The following is a 9,767-nucleotide window of genomic DNA, read 5'->3' as shown; positions in this document are numbered from 1 at the left end:
TTATGGCAGGAAGGAAAGATGGATGGATTATGGAAGGAAGGATGGATGGATTATGGAAGGAAGGATGGATTGATTATGGAAGGACGGAAGGAAGGAAGGATTGCTTATGGAAGGAAGGAAGGAAGAAAGGAAGGAAAGAAAGATGGATTATGGAAGGAAGGAAGGAAGGAAGGAAGGAAGGACGGATGGATTATGAAAGGAAGGAAGGATGGATTAAGGAAGGAAGGATGGATTATGGAAGGAAGGAAGAATTATGGAAGAAAGGAAGGAAGGAAGAAAAGATGGATGGATTAAGGAAAGAAGGATGGATTAAGGAAGGAAGGAAGGATGGATGGATGAATGGATGGATGGAAGGAAGAATTATGGAAGAAAGGAAGGAAGGAAGAAAGGATGGATGGATTAAGGAAGGAAGGATGGATTAAGGAAGGAAGGAAGGAAGGAAGGAAGGAAGGAAGGAAGGAAGGAAGGAAGGAAGGATGGATGAATGAATGAATGAATGAATGAATGGATGGATGGATGGATGGATGGATGGATGGATGGATGGAAGGAAAGAAGGAAGGAAGGAAGGAAGGAAGGATGGATTAAGGATGGATAGATGGATTAAGGAAGGAAGAAAGGAAGGAAGGATTATGGAAGTACAGAAGGAAGGAAGGAAGGAAGGACGGATTGATTGATTATGGAAGGAAGGAAGGAAGGAAAGAAGAAGGAAGGAAGGAAGGAAGGAAGGAAGGAATGATGGATTATGAAGGAAGGAAGGAAGGAAGGATGGATTATGGAAGGAAGAAATGAAGGAAGGAAGGAAAGATGGATTAAGGAAGGATGGATTAAGGAAGGAAGGATTATGAAGGAAGGAAGGAAAGATGGATCGATTATGGAAAGAAGGAAGGAAAGAAGGAAGGATTATGGAAGGACGGAAGGATGGATTACGGAAGGAAGGAAGGAAGGAAGGATGGATTATGGAAGCAAGGAAGGAAGGATGGATTATGGAAGCAAGGAAGGAAGGATGGTTTATGGAAGGAAGGAAGGAAGGAAGGAAGGAAGGAAGGAAGGAAAGAAGGAAGGAAGGAAGGCAGGAAGGAAGGAAGGAAGGAAGGAAGGAAGGATGGATGGACTAAGGAAGGAAGGAAGGATGGTTTATGGAAGGAAGGATGGATTATGGAAGGAAGGAAGGATGGATTATGGAAGGAAGGATGGGTTATGGAAGGAAGCAAGGAAGGAAGGAAGGAAGGAAGGATGGATGGCTTATGGAAGGAAGCAAGGAAGGAAGGAAGGATGGTTTATGGAAGGAAGGATGATTATGGAAGGAAGGAAGGAAGGAAGGAAGGAAGGAAGGAAGAATGGATTATGAAAGGAAGGAAGGAAGGAAGGAAGGAAGGAAGGAAGGAAGAAAGGAAGGAAGGAAGGAAGGAAGGAAGGAAGGAAGGAAGGAAGGAAGGAAGGAAGGAAGGAAGGAAGGAAGGAAGGAAGGAAGGAAGAATGGATTATGAAAGGAAGGAAGGAAGGAAGTAAGGAAAAGGGAGGTGGTGGAGGACTGCAGTGCAGATAAATGAATGCAGCAGTCGAGGCTGAGTCAGCAGCAACACTCCCATTTTGCTTCTGGAGATGACACTCGGATCACATTCTGGAACGTTCCACACAATGATGCTTGGTGGTGAGCAACATCCGAGGCAGCGACGATGGCGGTGACGTCATGCAGCACGTGCGCGGGGGGTGGGTGTGGGGGACGCTGTCCTTGGTGCTGATGCTGCCGACGAGGTGGACGTCTGCCCGGGATGGAGTGTCTGAGCTCCGCGGTGTGAAGCTTCGAGTCCTCCGCGGAGAGAGAGAGAAAAAAAAGGTGCTCGACCTAATTCATGGCGAGCCAACCTTCACCCCACTCCTTGCCCTCCTCCTCCCACGTAGTCATGCATGTTTCCCCCCCTGAGCAGCATGCTGCCACGGAGCATGTGTTTCCTCTGTGGGTGCACATGAATGGAACCTAAATATAACATGTTTATCATCATTGCTCTTATGAGGCTCCTTCTTCCCACGCAAACAACCCCACTAAATGCCTAAAATGATATTATTGCATAAACTTATTGTGCAACAATGTTAAGTGTGTCTACAACTGCACAAGATAACAAAGCAGATGCCTTCACAACGACTGTCTTTTTTATTTTTATTTTTTGCTTGAACGACAGCGCTCTCGTGTGGTCAAACGTGTGCACAACAACAATCGAATGAGAGCCATTGCGTTACGAAAACTAATATTGCTCAGGTGTGAATGGCTTAGAGCAGGTGTGTCAAACTCATTTTAAAATCTAAAATGAGTTTGACAGATGGGGGGCCACATGGAGAAAAATCTACTCCCAAGTGGGCCTGTCTTGTAAAATCACGGCAGGATAACTTAAAAATAAAGACACCTTCAGATTGTTTTCTTTGTTTAAAAATAGAACAAGCACATTCTGAAAATGTAAACATCATGTTTTTTTTACACTTACATGTTGCGGTTAGTAGTATTCTATCTTTATTTGTCGTTATTTATATTTTCTGAATAAATTATGTGATAATGTCCATCAGTCAACTCATTGGTGTTCATTTTCAATCTATCAAGATAAACAAATAATATCAAAATCAAATTACAGGATGTTATTCATGTAGTTTGATAATTTTCCTTGACTGGTGCACTAACGTGTTTTTTTTTTTTTTTTTTTTACAAATGTAGCATAATATACAAAGATACAAATAATTGCTATTGTGACATCTAGTGGACGCATTTAGAAGAGCAGTTCATCTTTCATTCAAAAATGTAGGCTCATTTTTATACTTAGCAAACTCATCCCGCGGGCCAAATCAAACCATACTGGCTTAGAGGTAATAATATTTTTGTGCGTGGAGTTGCGTTTTTAGCAATGCTTAAGGGTGGTAAAGGCCCAATGATAAATTAAATACAAACACAGCCACTTGAAAATATTTTATTTTGATATATTAGCATTGAAAATAACATATAAAATAATTAAAAAACTAAAAAAAAACAAAAGCATGTCATAGCTTTTTACAATGCGTCCAAAAAGTATACGTTAAATAGTTTTTTTGTTTTTTTATTATTATTGCAGCTAAGGTTATTTCATTTACATTAAAAAGAATGAAACAAAAATATTTCATCTATATTTTACAAGATAAAATTTTTAAATAAATGTATCCATCCATCCATCTTCAACCGCTTATCCAGAATCGGGTCGCGGGGACAGCAGCTCCAGCAGAGACCCCCAGACTTCCCTCTCCAGAGCAACATTAGCAACTTCCTCCTGGGGAATCCCGAAGCGTTCCCAGGCCAGAGAGGAGATGTAATCCCCCCATCTGGTCCTTGGCCTGACGCGAGGTCTCCTCCCAGTGGGACGTGCAACGAGGACCTCCCTAGGGAGACGCTCGTGAGGCATCCACACGAGATGCCCGAACCACCTAAGTTGGCTCCTTTCCAGGCAAAGGAGCAGCGGTTCTACTCCAAGTCTCTCTCGGGTGACTGAACTTCTCACCCTATCTCTAAGGGAGATATCTGCCAGTCACCCTTCTGAGGAAACTCATTTCGGACGCTTGTATCCACGATCTTATTCTTTCGGTCATGACCCACACTTCATGACCATAGGTGAGAGTAGGAATGTAGATAGCTCAGTAGACCGAGAGCTTTGCCTTCTGGCTCAGCTCTCGTTTCGTCACAACAGTGCGGCAGAGAGACTGCAATACTGCCCCAGCTGCTCCGATTCTCCGGCTGATTTAAAGTTAAAGTTAAAGTACCAATGATTGTCACACCCACACTAGGTGTGGTGAAATTTGTCCTCCGCATTTGACCCATCCCCTTGATCACCCCCTGGGAGGTGAGGGGAGCAGTGGGCAGCAGCGGTGCCGCGCCCGGGAATCATTTTTGGTGATTTAACCCCCAATTCCAACCCTTGATGCTGAGTGCCAAGCAGGGAGGTAATGGGTCCCATTTTTATAGTCTTTGGTATGACTCGGCCGGGGTTTGAACTCACAACCTACCGATCTCAGGGCGGACACTCTAACCACTCCTTCTCCATCTTTCCCTCACTCGTGAACAAGACCCTGAGATACTTAAACTCCCCCCACCTGGGACAGAGTCTCGTCCTCTACCTGGCCTGTACAAACCATCGGTTCCCTGCTGAGAACCATGGCCTCAGATTTGGAGATGCTGATCCTCATTCCAGCCGCTGAACACTAGGCTGCAAACCGATCCAGTGAGAGCTGAAGGTCACGAACCGACGATGCCATCAGGACCACATCATCTGCAAACAGCAGTGACGCAATCTTTAGCCCCCCGAGACGTATACCCTCTCCGCCATGGTCACGATTCTGCCTAGAAATCCTGTCCATGAATATCACAAACAGGATAGGTGACAGAGCGCAGCCCTGGTGGAGACCAACCCCTACTGGAAATGGATCCAATTTACATCCAAGCACCCGGACACAACTCTCGCTTTGGTTGTACAGAGATTGGATGACCCTCAGCAGGGTTCCCCTCACCCCGTACTCCCTCAGCACCTCCCACAAGATCTCCCGGGGGACGCGGTCATACGCCTTCTCCAAATCCACAAAGCACATGTAGACTGGATAGGCATACTCCCAGGCCTTCTCCAGGATTCCCGCAATAGTAAAGAGCTGGTCAGTTGTTCCACGACCAGGACAGAATCCACATTGCTCTTCTTGAATCTGAGGTTAGACTATCGGCCGGACCCTCCTTTCCAGTACCTTGGCGTAAACTTTCCCAGGGAGGCTGCGTAGTGTGATAACCCTGTAATTAGCACACACCCTCTGGTCCCCCTTTTTGAAAAGGGGAACCACCACCCCAGTCTGCCACTCCCTCTGCACTGTCCCAGACTTCCACGCAATGTTGAAAAGGTGTATCAACCAAGACAGCCCCTTAATACCCAGAGCCTTCAGCATTTCTGGACGGATCTTGTCAACCCCCGGAGCTTTGCCACTGTGGAGTTGTCTAACTACCTCAGTGACTTCACTCCGAGAGATCGACGTCGATCCCCCACATCCTCAGGCTTTGCTCCTGTCAGGGAGGGTGTGTCTGATGTACTTGGGTTCAGGAGTTCCTCAAAGTGCTCTTTCCAACGCCCTACGACTTCCTTACTTGAAGTCAGCAGAGTTCCATCCTTGCTGTACACAGCTTGGATGGTTCCCTGCTTCCCCCGCCTGAGGTGCCGCATGGTCTTCCCGATAGTCCTTCTCCATGGATTCCCCGAACTGCTCCCACACCCTCTGCTTAGCCTCGTCCACAGCCACGGCCGCTGCCCTTCGGGCCCGTCGGTACCTTGCAACTGCCTCCGGAGTCCCCTGGGATAACATACTAGGACTCCTTCTTCAGTCGGACAGCTTCCCTGACCACCACTGTCCACCAGGTTGTTCGAGGGTTACCGCCCCTTGAGTCATCTAAGACCTTCTCGCCACAGCTCGCAGCTGCAGCTTTAGCAATAGAGGCTTTGAACATTGCCCATTCCTGTTCAATGTCCCCAACCTCCACAGGGATGGCAGAGAAGTCCCGCCGGAGGTGGGAGTTGAAGTCCTTCCGGACAAAGGACTCCTTCAAACGTTCCCAGTTCACCTGCACTACACGCGCGGGTTTGCGAGGTCTGTCCGGAGGTTTCCCCCGCCATCTGACCCAACTCACCACCAGATGGTGATCAGTTGACAGTTCAGCCCCTCTCTTCACCCGAGTGTCCAAAACATACGGCCTCAGATCAGCTGATACGATTACAAAATCGATCATTGATCTTTGGCCTGGGGTGCTCTGGTACCAGGTACACCTATGAGCATCCTTATGCTTGAACATGGTGTTTGTTATCGCAAGTCAATGACTAGCACAGAAGTCCAATAACAATCCACCACTCAGGTTCAGATCAGGAAGACCGTTCCTCCCAATTACGCCAGTCCAAGTATCACTGTCATTGCCCACGTGCGCGTTGAAGTCCCCCAGCAAGACTATGGAATCCCCTGCCGGCGCCCCATACAGGACCCCATGCAAGGTATCCAAGAAGGCCGAATACTCTGAACTCTTGTTTGGTGCTTTTGCACAAACAACAGTCAGAGTTTCCCCCCCTCCAACCCTAAGGCGAAGGGAGGCGACCCTCTTGTCCACTGGGGTGAACTCCAACGTACAGGCACTCAGCCGGGGACTCGTGAGTATCCCAACACCTGCCTGTGCCCTCACACCCTGAGCCACTCCAGAAGTGAACAAGGTCCATCCCTTGTCCAGGAGTGTGGTTTCAGAGCCCTTGCTATGCGTATAGGTAAGCCCCACCAGATCCAACCGGTAGCGCTCCACCTCCCGCACAGCTCAGGCTCCTTTCCCACCAGCGTAGAGACGTTCCACATCCCAAAAGTCAGCCTCTGCTGCTCCGAATTGGTTTGTCTGGAGTCTCCACTTTCACTGCCATCCACTTGGCAGCGCACTGGTTCCGACCACGGGTGGTGGGCCCACTTGGCGGAGAGGATGGTGTGTCCGCGTAGCTTCTTCGGGCCATGCCCGGCCGGGCTCCGTGGCTAGCCCGGCCACCAGGCGCTCGCTGACGAGCCCTGCCTCCGGGCCTAGCTCCGGAGGAGGGCCCCGGGCTTCCTCCAGGCCGGGTAACGCATCTTCTCTTCGTTTCTTTCAAAAATAAATGTTTTTTTTTTTTAATAATGCAAAATTTTAAAACAAATCGGATAGCTGACAAACAATCATATTAATACATGTAGTAAATAAAAATTCCAAAATGAAACCATTTCTGGGTGATGCAACGTAACATAAAACAGTAGGAACTGGTCCTAAATTATTATCCGCCTCCATTTGGAGCAGTTTTCTGCAATTTGTGCAATCAAATAACTATTGCAACTCTGATTATTTCATTTGGTACAGAGAGTATGAGAAACAATATTTCAAAACGACTCCATCAAAAAAAACAAAAGTAATGAAAACAAATAACTGTCAAAATATATAAAAAATATAACATTTCAAAACATATGTCATAGCTGCCAAATAAATAAATGAATTATAATAAAATAATCAAGCGTGTGCCTCAATTTGGAGGAGTTTTCCATGACTGCAAAAAAAAAAAAAAAACACAAAAAATTGTATCAGTCAAACAACAAAACTACAGTATCAATATAATGGTTGGATATCTCATATAGAAATACACAACATGGCAAGAAATACTGTATGTCAATAATGAATAAAGCAAAACATGTTTTGGACCCAAAATCACTCCATATTCTCTACTGCTCCACAGAACATTCAAAGCCTTTACTTCTTGAATGAAAAGTATTGCAATTCAATGATTTGGTGCATTTGCAAATACCTAAAATTATGCACAAAGCAAACTATAACCGACTACTTAAAAATTATCCTCAACAAAAGAGGAGAACTATCAACTTAGGGAAACATTTATTTGTATGCACGTACAACACTTAAGACTTTTAGCATATCAGTATGTGGAACTAAATTATGGAATGGATTTAGCAAAGAAAAAACAGTTGAAACTCAAAGTACAAGGAAGAAGAATCCTGCTAAACTTATTGAACTTTATTGATAAATGAGACTATCATTTATCAGATATTTAGCAAATTATGTGGCAATTTATTCAAGTGAGCTTTGGTGATCAATTATTTATTTGTTTGTTTGTGTTACAGATTGAGTACAACAAATATTTTAGAAATTGCGATGAAATGGTAAAGGCGTTAATGTTTTAAATTAGCTTGTTTCTTATACTCCTTTTCGGACATGTTGAACTGAGAAACTGTAAATCTGTGATGTGCCCTGCTGTAACTGTTTGTATGTTCCACATAAACTAATACCAGAACCAGAACCACCAATACATCTTTCTATTCCAAGAGCATCGCACCACACAATACACTGCAAAAAGTCAAATCCAAGCTCCAAAAGACTTATTGTTGTCAAACAAAACATTTTCTCTCACTAAGTTAGACCAATTTTTTTTTACATTATGCGATATATGATATATTCCTTAAAACAAGCAAATAGTTTTTCTTATTTCAAGGCGTTTAATTAAATTCATAATCAAAATATTCAGCTTGATTTAACAGTAAAGGTGATATCTGGTTTCATATGCAAAGTTATTGTAATGAAAACTGACACATTTTTTTTCCTTCACGGGTTACTTTGTATCAAGGAAAAGTAAAAAATAAAACTACATTTTAAATAATGAATGCATTCTTGCTGTTTTTGGTAACTTAATCCACATTAGATTATGGATTATTTAACTGCAATTTAAAACATACATTGTATATAGAGGCTATATATTTTTTTTCTTCTGTTATCCATGTACAGACACATATGCTTTTTATTTTATGTTACTTTTATTTTTATTTATTTATTTAAGTGCAATATTTTGATAACATGGTCACTACTGCCTAGTTTCTCTTGTTATATTCTTATTTTTACTGTTATATTTGTATTCTTATTGTTGCTTTTTATTTTTGTTCTTATTGTTATATTTTCTTTTTTATTTCCATTTATACCTCCATTATTTAGTTTTTACTTTTTAAATTCGATCTCAATTCTGTACACTGCTGCTGGAATTAAAATTTTCCTGAGGGAACTCTCCTGAAGGAATCAATAAAGTACTATCTATCTATCTACCTACCTATCTATTACTAGAAATTCAGGAGTTTTAAGTTGTTCCAATTAGTCTTCTTTGTACCTCTGTCACAAAATGTTCCGTTGTTTCCTGTCAACATTGCATTTTTTTTTCAGTAGACGATGATTATTTTTAATGTCTTCCCCTTGACTTTGTATCAATGTGACCTTTATTGTTCGTTGACACTTTTTGCACTCACTCTTCTCTCCTGGTGCTGCAACCACTCCACAAAATCTTTTGCCTTTATTTTGTCAAGATGGCCGGTCAGGTCACTGGTGAAGGTCCCTTCTGAGTGCCTTTTAAAGTTTTGGATGACATTTTGTCCCTTTTCCATCTGATAGGAATGCCACCTAGGAGGAAAATGTATTCATTTAGAATCCAACCTTATTGAAAATATTCTTCATCTCAGTATGTTAATAATGACTGAATTAATTAATTACATATTACAAACTGTTGTATATACTAATTCATAGATGTTATTTTATTATATAAAAAGGTCAGTAAATGATTTTATATAATTGTAAACGCTTTGAAGTGGGAAAGGGGTAGGATTAAATAAGCTTTGCTTCTTCCTACTCCTTTTCGGGCATGATGTAAATGAAATGATATAAAATTGTGTGATTTATTATGATGTAAATGTGTTCATGTTCGAAATAAACTAAAAGAAAGAAAGAAAAGAAAGAAAGAATAGAATAGAATAGAATAGAAAGTACTTTATTGATCCCTAGGGGAAATTCAGCACCACAGTTCGCTCACAATAGACAATAATAATAATAAATAATATACTATATTATATATATAATATATGAATAATATAAATATATTCTACATATATTCTACATTTATTTGCAGTCAAGAAGAAATATTACCATCACACATTTAAAAAGAAGAATACATACAGTACCTTGTCATGCTGCCAGTTTTATCCACAACCATCTCCTCACTGGTGGAAAAGAAGAAGACCAGCATGCACCACATGAGAAGGATCATCCTCAGGCTAATGACTGTATGGTCAACACAAACACATATTTAGAGCACAAATCATCTTGAAGTGACGATTCTTAAACACACCTTCAGCAAAGTCCACCACTCATATGAAGTGACAGTGAGGATGCAACCTTGAGTGGACAT

The 9,767-nt window shown here is 42.5% G+C and overlaps 1 protein-coding gene across 1 annotated transcript; it reads right to left on the bottom strand.

The window, feature by feature from the left end:
- Window positions 1-6,824: 6,824 nt before the first annotated feature.
- LOC133654350 (exendin-3-like) lies at window positions 6,825-9,767 on the bottom strand. The gene is made up of 4 exons (XM_062054670.1): window positions 9,755-9,767; window positions 9,541-9,640; window positions 8,836-8,986; window positions 6,825-7,082 (listed from the first exon to the last, which is right to left on the bottom strand). The coding sequence occupies exons 1-4, from the start codon at window positions 9,765-9,767 to the stop codon at window positions 7,059-7,061; spliced, it is 288 nt and encodes a 95-aa protein (XP_061910654.1). The 3' UTR covers window positions 6,825-7,058.

The sequence above is a fragment of the Entelurus aequoreus genome, linkage group LG07 (assembly GCF_033978785.1).
Source record: "Entelurus aequoreus isolate RoL-2023_Sb linkage group LG07, RoL_Eaeq_v1.1, whole genome shotgun sequence".
Classification (NCBI taxonomy): domain Eukaryota; kingdom Metazoa; phylum Chordata; class Actinopteri; order Syngnathiformes; family Syngnathidae; genus Entelurus; species Entelurus aequoreus.
The sequence above is the reverse complement of the archived record's forward strand: the minus strand, read 5'-3'. Positions and strand labels throughout refer to the sequence as shown.